This window comes from Salmo salar, chromosome ssa01, assembly GCF_905237065.1.
Source record: "Salmo salar chromosome ssa01, Ssal_v3.1, whole genome shotgun sequence".
Lineage (NCBI taxonomy): Eukaryota > Metazoa > Chordata > Actinopteri > Salmoniformes > Salmonidae > Salmo > Salmo salar.
In genome coordinates this window covers 170,796,805-170,821,803 of record NC_059442.1, presented here as the reverse complement: position 1 = coordinate 170,821,803, position 24,999 = coordinate 170,796,805, and the positions used below count along the sequence as shown (strand labels likewise).

Here is a 24,999-nt window from a genome sequence, read left to right as displayed (position 1 = left end):
GCCTGGTAATAATAACACTAATGGGGTAGTATAGCCTGGTAATAATAACACTAATGGGGTAGTATAGCCTGGTAATAATAACACTAATGTGGTAGTATAGCCTGGTAATAATAACACTAATGTGGTAGTATAGCCTGGTAATAATAACACTACTAATGTGGTAGTATAGCCTGGTAATAATAACACTACTAATGTGGTAGTATAGCCTGGTAATAATAACACTAATGTGGTAGTATAGCCTGGTAATAATAACACTAATGGGGTAGTATAGCCTGGTAATAATAACACTAATGGGGTAGTATAGCCTGGTAATAATAACACTAATGGGGTAGTATAGCCTGGTAATAATAACACTAATGGGGTAGTATAGCCTGGTAATAATAACACTAATGTGGTAGTATAGCCTGGTAATAATAACACTAATGGGGTAGTATAGCCTGGTAATAATAACACTAATGTGGTAGTATAGCCTGGTAATAATAACACTAATGGGGTAGTATAGCCTGGTAATAATAACACTAATGGGGTAGTATAGCCTGGTAATAATAACACTAATGGGGTAGTATAGCCTGGTAATAATAACACTAATGGGGTAGTATAGCCTGGTAATAATAACACTAATGGGGTAGTATAGCCTGGTAATAATAACACTAATGGGGTAGTATAGCCTGGTAATAATAACACTAATGGGGTAGTATAGCCTGGTAATAATAACACTAATGGGGTAGTATAGCCTGGTAATAATAACACTAATGGGGTAGTATAGCCTGGTAATAATAACACTAATGTGGTAGTATAGCCTGGTAATAATAACACTAATGTGGTAGTATAGCCTGGTAATAATAACACTAATGTGGTAGTATAGCCTGGTAATAATAACACTAATGGGGTAGTATAGCCTGGTAATAATAACACTAATGTGGTAGTATAGCCTGGTAATAATAACACTAATGGGGTAGTATAGCCTGGTAATAATAACACTAATGGGGTAGTATAGCCTGGTAATAATAACACTAATGGGGTAGTATAGCCTGGTAATAATAACACTAATGGGGTAGTATAGCCTGGTAATAATAACACTAATGGGGTAGTATAGCCTGGTAATAATAACACTAATGGGGTAGTATAGCCTGGTAATAATAACACTAATGGGGTAGTATAGCCTGGTAATAATAACACTAATGGGGTAGTATAGCCTGGTAATAATAACACTAATGGGGTAGTATAGCCTGCTAATAATAACACTAATGGGGTAGTATAGCCTGCTAATAATAACACTAATGGGGTAGTATAGCCTGCTAATAATAACACTAATGGGGTAGTATAGCCTGGTAATAATAACACTAATGGGGTAGTATAGCCTGGTAATAATAACACTAATGGGGTAGTATAGCCTGGTAATAATAACACTAATTCACTCATGTTTCTTTTTCTTCTTCTTTCACCGTCGGCAGCAAAGTGATCTGAACTCTTTCCTGTGGACCATCAAACGTAACCCTCCGTCCTACTTCTACGGCACGATCCACGTCCCTTACACGCGCGTCTGGGACTTTATCCCAGAGAACTCCAAGAAGGCTTTCCAGGAGAGCAACATGGTTTACTTGGAGCTGGACTTGACCGATCCCTACACCATCTCAGCCCTGACCAGCTGCCAGCTCCTCCCCCAGGGGGGAACCCTACAGGATGTTCTACCCAGGGACATCTACGGACGCCTCAAGAGGCACTTGGAGTACGTCAAGCTCATGATGCCGTCGTGGATGACTCCTGACCAGAGGGGTAAAGGACTCTACGCTGACTACCTGTTTAATGCAATAGCTGGGAACTGGGAGAGGAAGAGGCCTGTTTGGGTGATGTTGATGGTGAACTCGTTGACGGAGGCGGACATCAAGACGAGGGGTGTCCCGGTGTTGGATCTGTACCTGGCTCAGGAGGCAGAGAGGATGAGGAAGAGGACAGGAGCCGTTGAGAAGGTGGAGGAGCAGTGTCACCCACTCAATGGACTGAACTTCTCTCAGGTGAGTGGGTCCGTCTGAAAGTGAACCTTATTTCTTATATAGTGCGGCTCTACTTTTGACCAGGACCCTCTTGTAAATCCCTATATGTTGGAGGGTTTTCAAGCTACTGAATCTGCCGGCTAAATAAATCCTGCCAGGAGATGGTGATGTTTCAAATAGACCTATCATCAAGGGGGGCGGCAGGTAGCCTAGTGGTAAGAGTGGAGGGGCGGCAGGTAGCCTAGTGGTTAGAGTGGAGGGGCGGCAGGTAGCATAGTGGTTAGAGTGGAGGGGCGGCAGGTAGCCTAGTGGTTAGAGTGGAGGGGCTGGAGGGGCGGCAGGTAGCCTAGTGGTTAGAGTGGAGGGGAGGCAGGTAGCCTAGTGGTTAGAGTGGAGGGCGGCAGGTAGCCTAGTGGTTAGAGTGGAGGGCGGCAGGTAGCCTAGTGGTAAGAGTGGAGGGGCGGCAGGTAGCCTAGTGGTTAGAGTGGAGGGGCGGCAGGTAGCCTAGTGGTTAGAGTGGAGGGGCGGCAGGTAGCCTAGTGGTTAGAGTGGAGGGGCGGCAGGTAGCCTAGTGGTTAGAGTGGAGGGGCGGCAGGTAGCCTAGTGGTAAGAGTGGAGGGGCGGCAGGTAGCCTAGTGGTAAGAGTGGAGGGGCGGCAGGTAGCCTAGTGGTTAGAGTGGAGGGGCGGCAGGTAGCCTAGTGGTAAGAGTGGAGGGGCGGCAGGTAGCCTAGTGGTTAGAGTGGAGGGGCGGCAGGTAGCCTAGTGGTAAGAGTGGAGGGGCGGCAGGTAGCCTAGTGGTTAGAGTGGAGGGGCGGCAGGTAGCCTAGTGGTTAGAGTGGAGGGACGGCAGGTAGCCTAGTGGTTAGAGTGGAGGGGCGGCAGGTAGCCTAGTGGTAAGAGTGGAGGGGCGGCAGGTAGCCTAGTGGTAAGAGTGGAGGGGCGGCAGGTAGCCTAGTGGTAAGAGTGGAGGGGCGGCAGGTAGCCTAGTGGTTAGAGTGGAGGGCGGCAGGTAGCCTAGTGGTTAGAGTGGAGGGCGGCAGGTAGCCTAGTGGTAAGAGTGGAGGGGCGGCAGGTAGCCTAGTGGTAAGAGTGGAGGGGCGGCAGGTAGCCTAGTGGTTAGAGTGGAGGGGCGGCAGGTAGCCTAGTGGTTAGAGTGGAGGGGCGGCAGGTAGCCTAGTGGTTAGAGTGGAGGGGCGGCAGGTAGCCTAGTGGTTAGAGTGGAGGGGCGGCAGGTAGCCTAGTGGTTAGAGTGGAGGGGCGGCAGGTAGCCTAGTGGTTAGAGTGGAGGGGCGGCAGGTAGCCTAGTGGTTAGAGTGGAGGGGCGGCAGGTAGCCTAGTGGTTAGAGTGGAGGTATCCCCCTTTCACTATCACTAGCTAACAGGGGAAAATTGGCTAGGTAGCTAACTTGATTCTTCTTCCACGTTAAAAAGCTTTGGATTGGTGCTCCTCAGTGGTGTAAACATGGGTGACAGAGAGTTTTCTTCCAACATATTTGTTGCACCAGTCTCAGTGCTATTCCATTTAAACCTAAGTCATATTGAGATTGACTTTATAATTGAAACCTAACCTAGGCTGTGATCTGAGCTATCACTGGCCTATCACCTAAACCCCACTATACAACACAACTGTTTCCTAGCCTCCCTGGCATGCTTTTTGTCACTATCACTAAAAATCTAAACAAAATTCTATTAAAAACAAAATATAAATGTCTTTATACAATTATAACTGAATAAAAATGAGCAAATCAGGTCTGAAAATTAACTGAAACTAAACTGAATTTCAATAAAAGAAATTGAAAAACCAATAGAAATAAAAATGAATGTAAAAACACAATCTACAGTGTTATAACCTTATACTGATATAACCTTATACAGATATAACCCTGTCTACAGTGTTATAACCTTATACAGATATAACCCTGTCTATAGTGTTATAACCTTATACAGATATAACCCTGTCTATAGTGTTATAACCTTATACAGATATAACCCTGTCTACAGTGTTATAACCTTATACAGATATAACCCTGTCTACAGTGTTATAACCTCATACAGATATAACCCTGTCTACAGTGTTATAACCTCATACAGATATAACCCTGTCTACAGTGTTATAACCTCATACAGATATAACCCTGTCTACAGTGTTATAACCTTATACAGATATAACCCTGTCTATAGTGTTATAACCTTATACAGATATAACCCTGTCTATAGTGTTATAACCTCATACAGATATAACCCTGTCTACAGTGTTATAACCTCATACAGATATAACCCTGTCTATAGTGTTATAACCTCATACAGATATAACCCTGTCTATAGTGTTATAACCTCATACAGATATAACCCTGTCTACAGTGTTATAACCTCATACAGATATAACCCTGTCTATAGTGTTACAACCTCAAACAGATATAACCCTGTCTACAGTGTTATAACCTTATACAGATATAACCCTGTCTACAGTGTTATAACCTCATACAGATATAACCCTGTCTATAGTGTTATAACCTTATACAGATATAACCCTGTCTACAGTGTTATAACCTCATACAGATATAACCCTGTCTATAGTGTTATAACCTCATACAGATATAACCCTGTCTATAGTGTTATAACCTCATACAGATATAACCCTGTCTACAGTGTTATAACCTCATACAGATATAACCCTGTCTACAGTGTTATAACCTTATACAGATATAACCCTGTCTATAGTGTTATAACCTTATACAGATATAACCCTGTCTACAGTGTTATAACCTCATACAGATATAACCCTGTCTATAGTGTTATAACCTCATACAGATATAACCCTGTCTATAGTGTTACAACCTCAAACAGATATAACCCTGTCTACAGTGTTATAACCTCATACAGATATAACCCTGTCTATAGTGTTACAACCTCAAACAGATATAACCCTGTCTACAGTGTTATAACCTTATACAGATATAACCCTGTCTACAGTGTTATAACCTCATACAGATATAACCCTGTCTATAGTGTTATAACCTTATACAGATATAACCCTGTCTACAGTGTTATAAACTTGGTTTATACAGATGTGAAGAATTCTCTCTCTTTCTTTCTGTCTCTCTCTTTCTTTCTGTCTCGCTCGCTCTGTCTCTGGCTCGCTCGCTCTCTCTATCCCTCTCTCTCTCTGTCTCGCTCGCTCTCTCTCTGTCTGTCTGTCTGTCTGTCTGTCTGTCTGTCTGTCTGTCTGTCTGTCTGTCTGTCTGTCTGTCTGTCTGTCTGTCTGTCTGTCTGTCTGTCTGTCTGTCTGTCTGTCTGTCTGTCTGTCTGTCTGTCTGTCTGTCTGTCTGTCTGTGTCTCTCTCTCTGTCTCTCTCTCTGTCTCTCTCTCTGTCTCTCTCTCTGTCTCTCTCTCTCCCCCTCTCCCTCAATTTAAGGGGCTTTATTGTCATGGGAAACATATGTTTACATTGTCAAAGCAAGTGAAATAGATAATAAACAAAAGTGAAATAAACAATATAAAATGTACAGTAAACATTACACTCAGAAGTTCCAAAGGAATAGAGTCATTTCAGATGTCATATTATGGCCATATACAGTGTTGTAACGATGTGTAAATAGTACAAAAGGGAAAATAAATAAACATAAATATGGGTTGTCTCTCTCTTTCTGCTTCATTCCCATCAGTGTTTCAGATATGAGATAATTATTTCTATGACCAAGCTAAACATACTTTACCACCTTATTAAACCAAGCGTGGAGCTTTTCAATAGCGCTAGTGATTTTAACTTGCACTGAACAAAAATATAAACGGAACATGCAACAATTTCAAGGATTTAATTGAGTTACAGTTCATATAAGGAAATCAGTGAATTCACATGACTGGGAATACAGATTATGCATCTGTTGGTCAGATACCTTAAAGAAAAGGTAGTGGAGTGGATCAGAAAACCAGTCAGTATCTGGTGTGACCACCATTTACCTCAAGCAGCGCGACACGTCTCCTTCACATAGAGTTGATCAGGCTGTTGATTGTGGCCTGTGGAATGTTGTCCCACTCCTCTTCAATGGCTGTGCGAAGTTTCTGGATATTGGTCCATGCCACATGGGGCCGTGCGTTATCATGCTGAAACATGAGGTGATGGCGGTGGATGAATGGCACGACAATGGGCCTTAGGATCTCATCACGGTATCTCTGTGCATTCAAATTACCATCTATAAAATGCAATTGTGTTCGTTGTCCGTAGCCTGTCCCCATACCATAACCCCACCACCCACCACTCTGTTCACAACGTTAACATCAGCAAACCGCTCATCCACAGAACACCATCTGCCTGGTACAGCTGAAACCCGGATTCATTTGTGAAGAGCCAGTGGCAATCGAAGGTGAGCATTTGCCCACTCAAGTCTGTTACTATGCCAAACTGCAGTCAGGTCAAGACCCTGGTGAGGACGACGAGCACGCTGATGAGCTTCCCTGAGACGGTTTCTGACAGTTTGTGCAGATATTCTTAGGGTGTGCAAACCAACAGTTTTAATCGCTGTCCGGGATGGCTGGTCTCAGACGATCCCGCAGGTGAAGAAGCCGGATGTGGAGGTCCTGGGCTTGCGTGGTTACACGTGGTCTGTGTTTGTGAGGCCGGTTGCACGTGCTGTAGAATTCTCTAAAAAGATGTTGGAGGTGGCTTATGGTAGAGAAATGGACATTCAATTCTCTGGAAACAGCTCTGCTGGACATTCCTGCAGTCAGCATGTCAATTGCACACTACCTCTAAACTTGAGGCGTCTGTGGCGCCAAATACACTTGTTTTAGTAGCGCTACAAGATGGCCCTGTCATAAATGGTGGCCTCAAAACCAATCAAAATAGTTTGGTAGTGTTATGATTATGTAAATGCTTCTCTCTCTCTCTCAATGGTCGAGTCCCAAGTTATACCCTACATAGTGCACTGCTTTTGACCAGGGCCATAGGGAAAGCAAGGCTCTACAAAGAGAATAGGGTGCCATTTGGGATGCATCCTATGAAAGGATGAGCCCATGTGAATACAATGGATGTCCTTCTTTTCCACTCTGCTTGGCCTCTATTTGGGCGAGCTGCCGTTGATTTGCTGAGTTTGCCCACAGCAGACCATCTATTTGAACTGGTTGGTAATCAGATTAGATTCTCTAATGAGTGATGTTTCATCTAAAGAATGGAACAGCGATGTTTCAACTAAAGAATAGAACAGCGATGTTTCATCTAAAGTATAGAACAGCGATGTTTCATCTAAAGAATGGAACAGCAATGTTTCAACTAAAGAATGGAACAGCAATGTTTCAACTAAAGAATGGAACAGCGATGTTTCATCTAAAGAATAGAACAGCGATGTTTCATCTAAAGAATAGAACAGCGATGTTTCATCTAAAGAATAGAACAGCGATGTTTCATCTAAAGAATAGAACAGCGATGTTTCAACTAAAGAATGGAACAGCGATGTGTCATCTAAAGAATAGAACAGCGATGTTTCAACTAAAGAATAGAACAGCGATGTTTCATCTAAAGTATAGAACAGTGATGTTTCATCTAAAGAATAGAACAGCGATGTTTCAACTAAAGAATGGAACAGCGATGTTTCATCTAAAGAATAGAACAGCGATGTTTCATCTAAAGAATAGAACAACGATGTTTCATCTAAAGAATGGAACAGCGATATTTGATTTGATTTAGGTTGTGTCTGAAATGTCAGCCTATTCCTATATCCTATTCTTAGAGCTCTGGACAAAAGGAGTGCACTACATAGGGAATAGGGTGCCATTTGGGACACAGTGGTTGGCTTCTCTTCATGCCTTCACTACTCCCTCTCAGCACCAGGTATATTTCACACTAAGGTGCTTAGTTTCTTTTCTCTTGTTGACCAAACAGACAGATATTACATTCATCCACATTCCCCTGTCTGTCTGTCTGTCTGTCTGTCTGTCTGTCTGTCTGTCTGTCTGTCTGTCTGTCTGTCTGTCTGTCAGAGAGATTGTGTGGATGTCAGTAAGACCATAGAAAAGTTCTAATTTCAAAAGTTACCAGTTCTAATTCTCTAAATGTATGGTGCTATTGTCATAGTAGTCCGAAGAGGATCTATTTGTGTCTCTTGGTGTCGTTTAAACAGGTTTACAAAACAGAAACGTTAGGCGTTGTATATCTGATGTCATAGAGATGTCGGAGACACTATGTGAAAGGATGTAGTATTTTCATTCAGTCACAGTTTTAATTCCCCCCAATTTACGGCTTTTGTTAGAAAGAGGCTTTCATTTTTGTCTCTTGGTGTCATTTGTTCAGTTAACTGAAAAGTAAGCGAGCCTTGTCCGAGCCGGAATGGCCCATAGGGGCAGGAGAGAGGCTATCTCCCGTTTCAGTAGCTTGAGACAGCTTGATGTACCCACTCTGGACAGGACGCTCAACTGGAAGGTGATCAGATTGTCACCTGTTTCCAACAAGACCTTTTTTGTTCCAGAGTTAAATAGCTTTTGGAAAACATATCCCATCTCCTCTTCCCTATACTGCCCTGGGACTTTCCATATCCCATCTCCTCTTCCCTATACTGCCCTGGGCCTTTCCATTTCCCATCTCCTCTTCCCTATACTGCCCTGGGCCTTTCCGGGGTTGTAAAGCTTGTTGAGGATTTAATAGCTTGTCTCTGTTTAACACCGGGATTGAATAGCTTGTCCCAGTTTAACACCATGCCAAGAGTGTGCAAAGCTGTTATCAAGGCAAAGGGCAAATACTTTGAAGAATCTCAAATATAAAATATATGTTGATTTGTTTAACACTTTTTTTGGTTACTACATGATTCCATATGTGTTATTTCATAGTTTTGATGTTTTCAATATTATTATACAATGTAGAAAATAGTAAAAAAAAATAAAATAAAAAAAAATCCCATGAATGAGTAGGTGTGAACAAACTTTTGACTGGTACTGTAAATAGTTGGCCCAAATATCAGTCAACTTAAAAAAGATGTGTTTGCTCAACTTCTCTCATATGTTCATTTAACTACAAATTATAATTTGGCCATTTTACCTAGAGAAGGATGTGGAACTAGTTACACACACTGCTTTTAACAAACAATGTTTTCAACGTACATATTTCACACACATTGTCATTGTACATGTTTATTTATACAGTAATTGATATTCATCACCTGGGATTTGAACTCAGAACCTCTTGGTTAATGGCATTCTGAGCTGCCTGTGACATCACCATGATTTAATTAGATAAAAATGTTTTGATGTTGCTTTTAAAAAAAATCATGAACCTGTCAATTTTAAGTTATAACCTCTACGAATATCTTGTCAATAAGGTTTAACTTCAGCACGTCTTAGTCAGTATTAATTAATAATATATACTGAACATGAATATAAACGCAACATATAAAGTGTTGGTCCCATGTTTCATGAGCTGAAATAAAAGATCCCAGAAATGTTCCGTACGCACAAAAATCTTATTTTGCACAAATGTTGTGCACAAATTTGTTTACACCTCTGTTAGTGAGCATTTCTCCTTTGCCAAGATAATCCATCCACCTGACAGGTTTGGCATATCAAGAAGCTGATTAAACGGCATGATCATTACACAGGTGCACCTTGTGCTGGGGACAATAAAAGGACACTCTAAAATGTGCAATTTTGTCAAACAACACAATGCCACATATGTCATGGTTGTCGTAAGGAGAGGACCAAAACAAAGCAGGGACATGTATACTCATCTTCTTTATTGCCGGGAAAAGAAGGAAAAAAACCAAACAAACACGTATACAAAAATAACAAAACTATGAACGACACAATAACAGTCTTGAAGGCAACACAGCAATCCAAGAACAATCTCCCACAAACACTTAACCAAACACATACCCATATATAGGACTCTCAATCAGAGGCAACTAGAAAATACCTGTCTCCAATTGAGAGTCCAACCCCAATAAACTAGACATAGAAATACAAAAGACTCGAGACCACATAGAAATACAAACATAGAACATAAACCCGGAAATAATAAATCAAACACCCAACTACAAAAACCACCACCCCGAACCACATAAAACAAATACCCTCTGCCACGTCCTGACCAAACTACAATAACAAATAACCCTTATACTGGTCAGGACGTGGCAACAGATGTCTCAAGTTTTGAGGAGCGCGTAATTGGCATGCTGACTACAGGTATGTCCACCAGAGCTGTTGTCAGATAATTTATTGTAGGCCCAACCGGCCTCACAACCACAGACCACGTGTATGGTGTCGTGTGGTCGAGCAGTTTGCTGATATCAACATTGTGAACAGAGTTCCCCATTTTGGCGATGTGGTTATGTTATGGGCAGGCATAAGCTACGAACAACAAACACAATTGCATTTGAATGCACAGAGATAGCGTGACGAGATCCTGAGGCCCATTGTCGTGCCATTCATCCATCGCCATCACCTCATGTTTCAGCATGATAATGCACGGCCCCATGTCGCAAGGATCTGTACACATATCTTGGAAGCTGAAAATGTCCCAGTTCTTCCATGGCCTGCATACTCACCAGACATGTCACCCATTGAGCATGTTTGGGATGCTCTGGATTGACGTGTACGACAGCGTGTTCCAGTTCCAGCCAATATCCAGCAACTTCGCACAGCCATTGAAGAGGAGTGGGACAACATTCCACAGGCCACCAATCAACAGCCTGATCAACTCTATGTGAAGGAGATGTGTAGCGCTGCATGAGGCAAATGGTGGTCACACCAGATACTGACTGGTTCTCTGATCCACTCCACTACTTTTTGTTTAAGGTATCTGACCAACAGATGCATATCTGTATTCTCAGTCATGTGAAATACATAGATTAGGGCCAAATGCATTTGTTTCAATTCACTGATTTCCTTATAAACTCAGCAAAAGCAGTATCCATAGTACCAGTATCCATAGTACCAGTATCTATAGTACCAGTATCCATAGTACCAGTATCCATAGTACCAGTATCCATAGTACCAGCATCTATAGTATCAGTATCTATAGTACCAGTATCCATAGTACCAGTATCCATAGTACCAGTATCTATAGTATCAGTATCTATAGTACCAGTATCCATAGTACCAGTATCCATAGTACCAGTATCCATAGTACCAGTATCCATAGTACCAGTATCTATAGTACCAGTATCCATGGTACCAGTATCCATAGTACCAGTATCTATAGTACCAGTATCCATAGTACCAGCATCCATAGTACCAGTATCCATAGTACCAGTATCTACGGTACCAACATATAACGATTCAAGGCGAGACCCAGATGCAGACACAGGAGGCAGATGGTTCGAGTCTGATATTTATTGAACAACGAGGGGCAGGCAAGAGGCAGGTCGAGGACAGGTAAGAGTTCATAACCAGGTCAGAGTACAGAAGGTACAGGGCGGTAGGCAGGCTCGAGGTCAGGGGCAGGCAGAACAGTCAGGCAGGCGGGCTCAGTGTCAGGGCAGGCAGAACAGTCAGGCAGGCGGGCTCAGTGTCAGGGCAGGCAGAACAGTCAGGCAGGCGGGCTCAGTGTCAGGGCAGGCAGAACAGTCAGGCAGGCGGGCTCAGTGTCAGGGCAGGCAGAACGGTCAGGCAGTCGGGCTCCGTGTCAGGGCAGGCAGAACAGTCAGGCAGGCGGGCTCAGTGTCAGGGCAGGCAGAACGGTCAGGCAGGCGGGCTCAGTGTTAGGGGCAGGCAGAATGGTCAGGCAGGCGGGCTCAGTGTCAGGGCAGGCAGAACGGTCAGGCAGGCGGGCTCAGTGTCAGGGCAGGCAGAACAGTCAGGCAGGCGGGCTCAGTGTCAGGGCAGGCAGAACGGTCAGGCAGGCGGGCTCAGTGTCAGGGCAGGCAGAACGGTCAGGCAGGCGGGCTCAGTGTCAGGGCAGGCAAAAGGTTAGAACCAGGAGGACTAGAAAAGAGAGACTAGGAAAAACAGGAGCTGGGAAAAACCGCTGGTTGACTTGGCAAGACAAGACGAACAGGCAACAGACAAACATAGAACACAGGTGTAAATACTCAGGGGATACTGGGGAAGATGGCCGACACCTGGAAGGGGGGGTGGAGACAATCACAAAGACAGGTGAAACAGATCAGGGTGTGACAATACTAACATACAGTGCATTTGGAAAGTTTTCAGACCCCTTCACTGAAGTTTGCCATTTTGTTACATTACAGCCTTATTATGAAATGTATTACATTTTTCCCTCATCAATCTACCCACAATACCCCATTATGACAAAGCAAAAACAGGTTTTAAAAAATGTTTGCAAATGTATTAAAAATAAAAAACAGAAATACCTTATTTACGTAAGTTTTCAGACCTTTTGTTATGACACACCAAATTGAGCTCAGGTGCATCCTGTTTCCATTGATCATCCTTGAGATGTTTCTACAAGTTGATTGGAGTCCACCTGTGGTAAATTCAATTGATTGGACGTGATTTGTAAAGGCACACACCTGTCTATATAAGGTCTAACAGTTGACAGTGCATGTCAGAGCAAAAACCAAGCCATGAGGTCGAAAGAATTGTCCGTAGAGTTCTGAGACAGGATTGTGTTGAGGCACAGATCTGGGGAAGGGCACCAAAACATTTCTGCAGGGAGGTGACCAAGTACCCAATGGTCACTTTGAAAGAGCTCAAGAGTTCCTCTGTAGAGATGGGAGAACCATCCAGAAGGACAACCATCTCTGCAGCACTCCACCAATTAGGTCTTTATGGTAGAGTGGACAGATTGATGCCACTCCTCAGTAAAAGGCACATGACAGCCCACTTGGAGTTTGCCAAAAGGCACCTAAAGGACTCTCAGACCATGAGAAACAAGATTCTCTGTTCTGATGAAACCAAGATTGAACTCTTTGGCCTGAATGCCAAGCATACAGCCAAGACAATACAGGAGTGGCTTCCGGACAAGTCTCTGAATGTCCTTGAGTGGCCCAGCCAGAGCTCGGACTTGAACCCAATCGAACATCTCTGGAGAGACCTGAAAATAGTTGTACAGCGATGCTCCCCATCCAACATGAAGAGGATCTGCAGAGAAGAATGGGAGAAACTCCCCAAATACAGATGTGCCAAGCTTGTAGCGTCATATCCAAGAAGACTCAAGACTGTAATCGCTGCCAAAGGTGCTTCAACAAAGTACTGAGTAAGAGGTCTGAATACTTATGTAAATGTAATATTTCAGTTTTGTATTTTTTATACATTTTCAAAAATGTCTAAATACCTGTTTTTGCTTCGTCATTATGGGATATTGTTTGTAGATTGATGAGGGAAAAAAACTATTTAATCCATTTTAAAATAATGCTGTAACGTAGCAAAATTTGGAAAAAGTGAAGGGGTCTGAATACTTTCAAAATGCACTGTATATTAATTACACATACTGTACCAGTACCCATAATAAGACTGTAACATACTGTACCAGTACCCATAATAAGACTGTAACATACTGTACCAGTATCATAATAAGACTGTAACATACTGTACCAGTATCCATAATAAGACTGTAACATACTGTACCAGTATCCATAATAAGACTGTAACATACTGTACCAGTATCCATAATAAGACTGTAACATACTGTACCAGTATCCATAATAAGACTGTAACATACTGTACCAGTATCCATAATAAGACTGTAACATACTGTACCAGTACCCATAATAAGACTGTAACATACTGTACCAGTACCCATAATAAGACTGTAACATACTGTACCTTACCAGTATCCATAATAAGACTGTAACATACTGTACCAGTATCCATAATAAGACTGTAACATACTGTACCAGTACCCATAATAAGACTGTAACATACTGTACCTTACCAGTATCCATAATAAGACTGTAACATACTGTACCAGTACCCATAATAAGACTGTAACATACTGTACCAGTACCCATAATAAGACTGTAACATACTGTACCTTACCAGTATCCATAATAAGACTGTAACATACTGTACCTTACCAGTATCCATTATAAGAGCAGTTGTTTAAAACACAGGAGGAATTTGGGCCTTTCATTCTACCACCCAGGCGACATTTGGAAATACTCCAAAGCATTTGCTATGTGACATTAGGCTTAGATTTATTGCTTCACAGTGTGTGTGTGTGTGTGTTGTGTGTGTGTCTTTGTCTGTGTGCATGCGTGCTTATACCTTGCCCTGTATTGTTGTACTGTAAATACAACCTCTAATGTATCACTTCCTCTAATGTGAAGACCAGGGCCTAAAATGAACATCCGTCGCCTGCCAAATGCAGGTCGATTTTGACATTGGTGTGGTAAGATGTCTATTACACCAGCCACGTTGCCAGCTGGTCGTGGCTACACAGTGAGAGCGTTTCATTCACATTTGTGATTCAAAAATAGTCAAATATAATCACATTTTATAGTAAAATAAATGCTGCGGTTGTATTTCTGCCGTTTTTTGTTTCATAGCAGTTAAATTAATCAAAGAACTTGGAATCCTTCAGTATATAGCCTTTTCCACCTCGCGCTGCAACACTTCCTGGGGCTGTGGGCACGTCAAGAGCAGAGTGAAAGATTCATTTTAGAAGCGCTACACACGTGCAGAAAAGTTGGTCTAATTTACTTTAAAACGAAAAGTCTACTGAAGTGAGATTTTCTTCTTGTGTTTCTTGGCTGTTTTACATTGTTTTGTTCACAAACTAGATTGTTTTTCAATGTTTGAGTGGCTGTTAGATTTTTGTTTTATCTACCTGCCACAGTGGCTGGTGGACAAGGAAAGTTACATTTATGCCCTGGTGAAGACATTTCTAGATACCATCTATGGTGCTTCTTTTTGACAAATTACTAAACTGTCCTTGTAGGGGATCAAAAGTATTTGATCCCCTGCTGATTTTGTACGTTTGCCCACTGACAAAGAAATGATCAGTCTATAATTTTAATGGTAGGTTTATTTGAACAGTGCGAGACAGAATAACAACAAAAAATCCAGAAAAACGCATGTCAAAAATGTTGTAAAATGATTAGCATTTTAATGAGGGAAATAAGTATTTGACCCCTCTGCAAAACATGACTTAGTACTTGGTGGCAAAACCCTTGTTGGCAATCACAGAGGTCAGACATTTCTTGTAGTTGGCCACCAGGTTTGCATACATCTCAGGAGGGATTTTGTCCCACTCCTCTTTGCAGATCTTCTCCAAGTCATTAAGGTTTCGAGGCTGTTCGTTTGGCAACTCGAACTTTCAGCTCCCTCCACAGATTTTCTATGGGATTAAGGTCTGGAGACTGGCTAGGCCACTCCAGGACCTTAATGTGCTTCTTCTTGAGCCACTCCTTTGTTGCCTTGGCCGTGTGTTTTGGGTCATTGTCATGCTGGAATACCCATCCACGACCCATTTTCAATGCCCTGGCTGAGGGAAGGAGGTTCTCACCCAAGATTTGATGGTACATGGCCCCGTCCATCGTCCCTTTGATGAGGTGAAGTTGTCCTGTCCCCTTACCAGAAAACACCCCCAAAGCATAATGTTTCCAACTCCATGTTTGACGGTGGGGATGGTGTTATTGGGGTCATAGGCAGCATTCCTCCTCCTCCAAAGACGGTGAGTTGAGTTGATGCCAAAGAGCTCCATTTTGGTCTCATCTGACCACAACACTTTCACCCAGTTGTCCTCCGAATCATTCAGATGTTCATTGGCAAACTTCAGACGGGCATGTATATGTGCTTTCTTGAGCAGGGGGACCTTGCGGGCACTGCAAGATTTCAGTCCTTCACGGCATAGTGTGTTACCAATTGTTTTCTTGGTGACTATGGTCCCAGCTGCCTTGAGATCATTGACAAGATCCTCCCGTGTAGTTTGGGGCTGATTCCTCACCGTTCTCATGATCATTGCAACTCCACGAGGTGAGATCTTTCATGGAGCCCCAGGCCGAGGGAGATTGACAGTTCTTTTGTGTTTCTTCCATTTGCGAATAATCGCATCAACTGTTGTCACCTTCTCACCAAGCTGCTTGGTGATGGTCTTGTAGCCCATTCGAGTCTTGTGTAGGTCTACAATCTTGTCCCTGACATCCTTGGAGAGCTCTTTGGTCTTGGCCATGGTGGAGAGTTTGAAATCTGATTGATTGCTTCTGTGGACAGATGTCTTTTATACAGGTAACAAACTGAGATTAGGAGCACTCCCTTTAAGAGTGTGCCCCTAATCTCAGCTCGTTACCTGTATAAAAGACACCTGGGAGCCAGAAATCTTTCTGATTGAGAGGGGGTCAAATACTTATTTCCCTCATTAAAATGCAAATCAATTTATAACATTTTTGACATGTGTTTTTCAGGATTTTTTGTTGTTATTCTGTCTCTCACTGTTCAAATAAACCTACCATTAAAATTATAGACTGATCATTTCTTTGTCAGTGGGCAAACGTAGAAAATCAGCAGGGGATCAAATACTTTTTCCCCTCACTGTAGCTTCCGTCCCTCTCCTCGCCCCTACCTGGGCTCGAACCAGGAACACATTGATTACAGCCACCCTCAAAGCATCGTTACCCATCGCTCCACAAAAGCTGCGGCCCTTGCAGAGCAAGGTGAACAACTACTCCAAGTCTCAGAGCGAGTGACGTTTTATACGTTATTAGCGCGCACCCCGCTAACTAGCTAGCCATTTCTACATCGGTTACACCAGCCTAATCTCGGGAGTTGATAGGCTTGAAACATTGCGAAGAGCTGCTGGCAAATGCACGAAAGTGCTGTTTGAATGAATGCTTACGGGCCTGCTGCTGCCTAACACCGCTCAGTCAGACTGCTCTATCAAATATCAAATCATAGACTTAATTATAACATAATAACACACAGAAATATGAGCCTTAGGTCATTAATATGGTAGAATCCGGAAACTATCATCTCGAAAACAAAACGTTTATTCTTTCAGTGAAATAAGGAACCGTTCCGTATTTTATCTAACGGGTGGCATCCCTAAGTCTAAATATTCCTGTTACATTGCACAACCTTCAATGTTATGTCATAATTATGTAAAATGCTGGCAAATTAGTTCGCAACGAGCCAGGCGGCCCAAACTGCTGCATATACCCTGACTCTGCGTGCAATGAACGCAAGAGAAGTGACACCATTTCCCTAGTTTAATATTGCCTGCTAACCTGGATTTATTTTAGCTAAATATGCAGGCTTAAAAATATATACTTCTGTGTATTGATTTTAAGAAAGGCATTGATGTTTATGGTTAGGTACATTCGTGCAACGATTATGCTTTTTTCGCAAATGCGCTTTTGTTAAATCATCCCCCGTTTGGCGAAGTCGGCTGTCTTTGTTAGGAAGAAATAGTCTTCACACAGTTCTCAACGAGCCAGGCGGCCAAAACTGCTGCATATACCCTGACTCTGTTGCACAGAACGCAAGAGAAGTGACACAATTTCCCTAGTTAAAAGAAATTCATGTTAGCAGGCAATATTAACTAAATATGCAGGTTTAAAATATATATATATACTGTTACACTGGCAATACTAAAGTGCCTATAAGAACATCCAATAGTCAAAGGTATATGAAATACAAATGGTATAGAGAGAAATAGTCCTATAATTCCTATAATAACTACAACCTAAAACTTCTTATCTGGGAATATTGAAGACTCATGTTAAAAGGAACCACCAGCTTTCATATGTTCTCATATTCTGAGCAAGGAACTTAAACGTTAGCTTTTTTACATGGCACATATTGCACTTTTTACTTTCTTCTCCAACACTTTGTTTTTGCATTATTTAAACCAAATTGAACATGTTTCATTATTTATTTGAGGCTATATTGATTTGATTGATGTATTATATAAAGTTAAAATAAAAGTGTTCATTCAGTATTGTTGTAATTGTCATTATTACAAATAAATAAATAAATGAAGTAAAAGAAATCGGCCGATTAATCGGCACCGGCCTTTTGGCCCTCCAATAATCGGTATCGGCGCTGAAAAAGCATAATCGGCCGACCTCTAATCAAGATAAACACCTTTCATTAGCCAGTTTTCTGACGTTGCAGAACCTGGCTACATCACTCTCTCTCTGCTGTGTTTATTAGCCTGACTACATCACTCTCTCTCCTGTGTTCATTAGCCTGGCTACATCACTCTCTCTCTGCTGTGTTCATTAGCCTGGCTACATCACTCTCTCTCTGCTGTGTTCATTAGCCTGGCTACATCACTCTCTCTGCTGTGTTTATTAGCCTGACTACATCACTCTCTCTCCTGTGTTCATTAGCCTGACTACATCACTCTCTCTCCTGTGTTCATTAGCCTGGCTACATCACTCTCTCTCCTGTGTTCATTAGCCTGGCTACATCACTCTCTCTCCTGTGTTCATTAGCCTGGCTACATCACTCTCTCTCCTGTGTTCATTCTCCTGTGTTCATTAGCCTGACTACATCACTCTCTCTGCTGTGTTCATTAGCCTGACTACATCACTCTCTCTCTTCTGTGTTCATTCTCCTGTGTTCATTAGCCTGGCTACATCACTCTCTCTCCTGTGTTCATTAGCCTGACTACATCACTCTCTCTCCTGTGTTCATTAGCCTGGCTACATCACTCTCTCTCTGCTGTGTTCATTAGCCTGACTACATCACTCTCTCTCCTGTGTTCATTAGCCTGGCTACATCACTCTCTCTCCTGTGTTCATTAGCCTGGCTACATCACTCTCTCTCCTGTGTTCATTAGCCTGGCTACATCACTCTCTCTCCTGTGTTCATTAGCCTGGCTACATCACTCTCTCTCTGCTGTGTTCATTAGCCTGGCTACATCACTCTCTCTCCTGTGTTCATTAGCCTGGCTACATCACTCTCTCTCCTGTGTTCATTCTCCTGTGTTCATTAGCCTGACTACATCACTCTCTCTCTTCTGTGTTCATTCTCCTGTGTTCATTAGCCTGGCTACATCACTCTCTCTCCTGTGTTCATTAGCCTGACTACATCACTCTCTCTCCTGTGTTCATTAGCCTGGCTACATCACTCTCTCTCTGCTGTGTTCATTAGCCTGACTACATCACTCTCTCTCCTGTGTTCATTAGCCTGGCTACATCACTCTCTCTCCTGTGTTCATTAGCCTGGCTACATCACTCTCTCTCCTGTGTTCATTAGCCTGGCTACATCACTCTCTCTCCTGTGTTCATTAGCCTGGCTACATCACTCTCTCTCTGCTGTGTTCATTAGCCTGGCTACATCACTCTCTCTCCTGTGTTCATTAGCCTGGCTACATCACTCTCTCTCCTGTGTTCATTAGCCTGGCTACATCACTCTCTCTCTGCTGTGTTCATTAGCCTGGCTACATCACTCTCTCTCCTGTGTTCATTAGCCTGGCTACATCACTCTCTCTCCTGTGTTCATTAGCCTGACTACATCACTCTCTCTCCTGTGTTCATTAGCCTGACTACATCACTCTCTCTCTGCTGTGTTCATTAGCCTGGCTACATCACTCTCTCTCCTGTGTTCATTAGCCTGGCTACATCACTCTCTCTCCTGTGTTCATTAGCCTGACAATAATCAGTTGTTATACAAAGGCACCATATTTTAAACATAAACAGAACTGGAATATGTGAGTTAAATGGATCTCGAGTTTGATTGATGGACAGTTAATTTGAGTCCCAGCTGTAAGGAGAAAACATGCTTGCACAGATGAAACAGAGGGTTTTGCCACCAAGTACTAAGTCATGTTTTGCAGAGGGGTCAAATACTTATTTCCCTCATTAAAATACATAACATTTTTGACATGTGTTTTTCTGGATTTTTTTGTTGTTATTCTGTCTCTCACTGTTCAAATAAACCACCATTAAAATTATAGACTGATAATTTCTTTGTCAGTGGGCAAAAGTACAAAATCAGCAGGGGATCAAATACTTTTTTCCCTCATTGTAAGTCAGAACCGTCCAGAGTAGTGATGCTGGACGGGCGAGCAGGTGTGGGCAGCGATCGGTTGAAGAGCATGCATTTAGTTTTACATGCATTTAAGAGCAGTTGGAGGCCACGGAAGGAGAGTTGTATGGCATTGAAGCTCGTTGTATTTCAACTACTGCTTCTCTCATTTGTACAACGAAGCTGGACAATTGTAAGGGGAAAATTGGCATGTGCAATAATACATTGTTTAATTTAGTACCTTCAGAAAGTATTCATACCCCTTGACTTATTCCACATTTTGTTGTGTTACAACCTGAATTCACCCATCTACACACAATATCCCATAATGGCAAAGTGAAAACATGTTTTTAGACATGTCTGCAAATGTATTGAAAATGAAATACAGAAATATCTACTTTACATAAATATCACACTCCTGGGTCAATACTTTGTAGAAGCACTTTTGGCAGCGATTACAGCTGTGAGTCTTTCTGGGTAAGTCTCTAAGAGTTTTCCACACCTGGATTGTGCAACGTTTGCCCATAATCCTGTTCAAAATTCTTCAAGCTCCGTCAAATTGGTTGTTGATCATTGCTAGCCAACCATATTAGATTTTCAAGTAGATTTTAAGTCAAAACTGTAACTTGGCCTCTCAGGAACATTCACTGTCTTCTTGGTAAGCAACTCCAGTGTAGATTTGGCCTTGTGTTTTAGGTTATTGTCCTGCTGAAAGGTGAATTCATCTCTCAGTGTCTGGTAAGAAAGCAGAATGAACCAGGTTTTCCTCTAGGATTCTGCCTGTGTTTAACTCCATTCCATTAATTTTGTATCCTGAAAAACTCCCCAGTCCTTAACGATGACAAGCATACCCATAACATGATGCTGCCACCACTATGCTTGAAAATATGAAGAGTGGTACTCAGTAATGTGTTGTATTGAATTTTCCCCCTAAACATAACACTTTGTATTCAGGATATAAAGTACATTCCTTTGCAACATTTGTTTCTGTATTACTTTAGTGCCTTGTTGCAAACAGGATGCATGTTTTGGAATAATTTTATTCCGTACAGGCTTCCTTCTTTTCACTCTGTCAATTGGGTTAGTTTTGTGGAGTAACTACAATGTTGTTGATCCATCCTCAGTCTTCATTATATCACAGCCATATTAACTCTTTAACTGTTTTAATGTAACCATTGATACACCATCCAAAGTGCAATTAATAACTTCATCATGCTCAAAGGGATATTTCATGTCTGCATTTTTTTATTTTTACCCATCTACCAATCGGTGCCCTTCTTTGCAAAGCATTGGAAAACCTCCCTGGTCATTGTGGTTGAATCTGTGTTTGAAATTCACTGCTCGACTGGGGGACCTTACAGATAATTGTATGTGTGGGGATACAGAGATGAGGTAGTCATTCAAAAATCATGTTAAACACTATTATTGCACTCAGAGTCCATTCAACTTTATTTAGGCTTGCCATAACAAAGGGGTTGAATACTTATTGACTCAAGACATTTGTGACCCGTTTCACAAATGAACGTCGTGCGCATCACAACTTCACACGAGAGCCGTTTGAACATCAACTTATTGTTTTTATCAAAAGGCAGAAAGGCCATCTGGAACATAATAACAAACTTGTAAAACCATCTGTAAAAACGAACACAATTTTGAAAATTACGAGCTTAGTTGGTTTAGCCACAGAAAAAGATAACAAGCTTCCCACTAGCCAAAATTGGCTGAGATAATGAGTGGGCTGGAAATCCTGAGAGATGAGTTCGGATTGGCCATGTAGCACGCTTCTGTCTACAATATGAGCTGGTCAGTATGTGTAGGTAATCATTTCTAACGCTGCATTTAAAAAAAAAAAGATATCACATAGTAGAACTGCATAGTTGTTTCTCTCCACTTTCTGAAGGACAGTTTTGAAATCAGTGCAATTAGAGAATGATATCTAAGGAGATGGAGAAAATTCTGGCCTTTGATTGCAAATATGCAGACAAAGTCGAAAAGAGAACACGCGGAAGAGTGTTGTACAAAACACCTGTTTCCGGATTACATCTTCAAACTAAGAGCAACCGTGGCATCCGTGACAGAGAGTGTGAAACATCCATCCGTGTATACGGGTAAGATAGTCTAGCTAGCTACATTTTCAGATAGTTACATGTTTCTAATTTTGTCAGAAAGTTGTTTTCATTTCAAGTTAAAGTGTACTGTTAGCTAGCTAACGTTAGCTGGCTGGCTCCCAAGCTAACATTACGTGATCTGTTTGGTTATATTATTTGTATCTCAGAGTCATTTGCATTGCTAGCTATAGCCTAATGTTAGCTAGCTTACATTGAACCTGGTTGGTTAGCTACCTGCAGATTCATGCAGGGTAGTAAGGTCATGAGTTGGGATTATGGTTCATTGTTTAGCTAGCTAGCTACATGTCCAAACAAAAGACTCCACTATGCAAGTAACCATTTCAATCGAATGTTTATGGTGTCACTGTGATAACTGTCGATAGACTTTACTGGTAAATTTACACTGGCTATCTACTCCGATTTCAGAGCACTCTCGTCTGAGTGTGCCAGAGGAGCAGACTTTTACGAACACTCAACATCTGTTGAATATGTCCGGTGTCCGTAAACATTGGCAAAAAAGCGTAATTAAATTGTTGCCAGCAGCACAGTTACAGTCACCAACGCTCTGGATAACATGAAAACAGCCTAACCAGCTCTGCTAGGGAGAGTAACATGGTCAGAGTGAGCTGTTCTCTCATTTGTGTCTGGAAGTAGCTAGCAAGCTAGCTAACGTTAGCCAGTTAGCTTGGGTGCTTGACTGCTGTTGTTAGGTCATAACGCTCTGATCAACCCTAGTCCTGAGCCAGAGCGTCCAGTGTGCGCACTGAACGCTCCGAGAGCGAAACGCTCTGAATTTACGGACGGACAATCTGACAACGTTCTGAGTTTACGACCGCCCAGAGCGCACTCTGGCACTCCAGATTAAATTTACGAACGAATACACCTGTAGTATAAACCAGCCTTTAGTCTTGAAATCTTTGGTTGTTTAGCACATGGCCTCACATGTGAATCCTTAAAAGAGATGGGTGGGGCTAAGGCTTTAGAGGGTGTGAACGATGCTGAATGGGGTGTAAACAAAGAAGCGCTCTCCAGCAGGTGTACCAAAACATTCAAGTGCCATTTTCTCAAAAATGTATCAACTTTCAAAGCAGAATTGCTTTCCCATTGTTCCTCAACTGTAGTGTTTGATATACCATTTTCCAGCTCTGAGTCTCTACTTTTATTCAATGTAAAAAACACCATTTCAAATTTTGCTACATAAGACTGAATCAAGGTGGTCGGTCACATTTTAACTTTTCATTTTTTATTAATTTGTAAACATTTCAATTATATTATGGGGTATTGTGTTTAGGCCAGTGACAAAAATAATCTAAATGTAATCCATTTTAAAAAAAGGCTGTAACAACAAATGGGTAAAATGTCAAGGGGTGTGAAAATGTTTTGAAGGCATTATATAACAAAGTTTGCACAGATGAAAGAGAAACAAATTTTCACATTAACCACCGCTTATCCAGTGAGACAAGAGCTCTGCAGTCTGCAATATGTATGTTTAGAAGTATGTTTTAATCAAGTACTTCATTATTCATAGCACACAGACAGAGACTAACGTTTACATAGTGCAGTGTGGAGTAGATTCCAGCAGACCATAGTAGCTTTACACACACACACTAATAGAGAGAGACTGATAGTAAGAGAGAGTGAGCGTGAAAGCGCACACTCCCAACCCCCCTTCAACCTCCAACCCTCCTCCAACCTCCAACCCTCCTCCAACCCTCCTCCAACCCTTCTCCAACCTCCAACCCTCCTCCAACCTCCAACCCTCCTCCAACCCTCATCCAACCCCCAACCCTCCTCTAACCTCCAACCCTCCTCCAACCTCCAACCCTCCTCCAACCCTCCTCCAACCTCCAACCCTCCTCCAACCTCCAACCATCCTCTAACCTCCAACCCTCCTCCAACCTCCAACCCTCCTCCAACCCCCAACCCTACTCCAACCCTCCTCCAACCTCCAACCCCTCCAACCCTCCTCCAACCTCCAACCCTCCTCCAACCCTCCAACCCTCCTCCAACCCCAGCCCCTCTTCCACCCCCAGCCCTCCTCCAACCCCCAACCCTCCTCCAACCTCCAACCCTCCTCTAACCTCCAACCCTCCTCTAACCTCCAACCCTCCTCTAACCTCCAACCCTCCTCCAACCCTAGCCCTCTTCCAACTCCCAGCCCCCTCCAACCCCCAACCCTCCTCCAACCCTCCTCCAACCTCCAACCCTCCTCTAACCTCCAACCCTCCTCCAACCCTCCTCCTAACCCTCCTCTAACCTCCAACCCTCCTCTAACCTCCAACCCTCCTCTAACCTCAACCCTCTTCCAACCTCCAACCCTCCTCCAACCTCCAACCCTCCTCCAACCTCCAACCCTCCTCCAACCCCCAACCCTCCTCCAACCCTCCTCCAACCCCAGCCCCCTTCCACCCCAGCCCTCTTCCAACCCTCCTCTAACCTCCAACTCTCCTCTAACCTCTAACCTCCAACCCTCCTCCAACCCCAACCCTCTTCCAACCCCCAGCCCTCCTCCACCTCCAACCCTCCTCCAACCCTCCTCTAACCTCCAGCCCTCTTCCAACCCCCAGCCCTCTTCCAACCCCCCAGCCCCCTCCAACCCCTTCTCCAACCCCAGCAATCCCCCTTGTATTGTTTACTTGTTGACCCAGGGCTCAGGGAGAAATGCTCCCTCTCAGATGAAACGGCAGGCTGAGTTTTCAGGGTCATTTTGCAGGCAAAGACTGTTTGTTTTTGTGGATGGGGTGTCTTTGTTTGGCTGGTAGCTGACATCATAAAAGCTGGGGAAGACTGACAAGAAGCCCACTTCCTCTCTGCCCTAAGTTAATTGCATCTCTCTCTTCTCTCTTTCTCTCAGTCGCTCAGTCTCTCACTCTCTCTGTCGCTCGATCTGTCTTTCTCTCAGTCGCTCGGTCTCTCACTCTCTCTGTCGCTCGATCTGTCTTTCTCTCAGTCGCTCGGTCTCTCACTCTCTCTGTCGCTCGATCTGTCTTTCTCTGTCGCTCGGTCTCACACTTTCTCTCTCTCTCTCTCTCTCTCTCTC

At 42.9% G+C, this 24,999-nt stretch overlaps 1 protein-coding gene across 1 annotated transcript in view; it reads left to right on the top strand.

The window, feature by feature from the left end:
- LOC123726671 (metalloprotease TIKI1) overlaps positions 1 to 24,999 on the top strand; it is a 129,892-nt gene that overhangs the window by 2,874 nt on the left and 102,019 nt on the right. Inside the window, exon 2 of the mRNA XM_045694083.1 lies at positions 1,455 to 2,015. Within this exon, the coding sequence (XP_045550039.1) occupies positions 1,455 to 2,015 (561 nt within the window). The remainder of the gene's footprint in view (positions 1 to 1,454; positions 2,016 to 24,999) is intronic.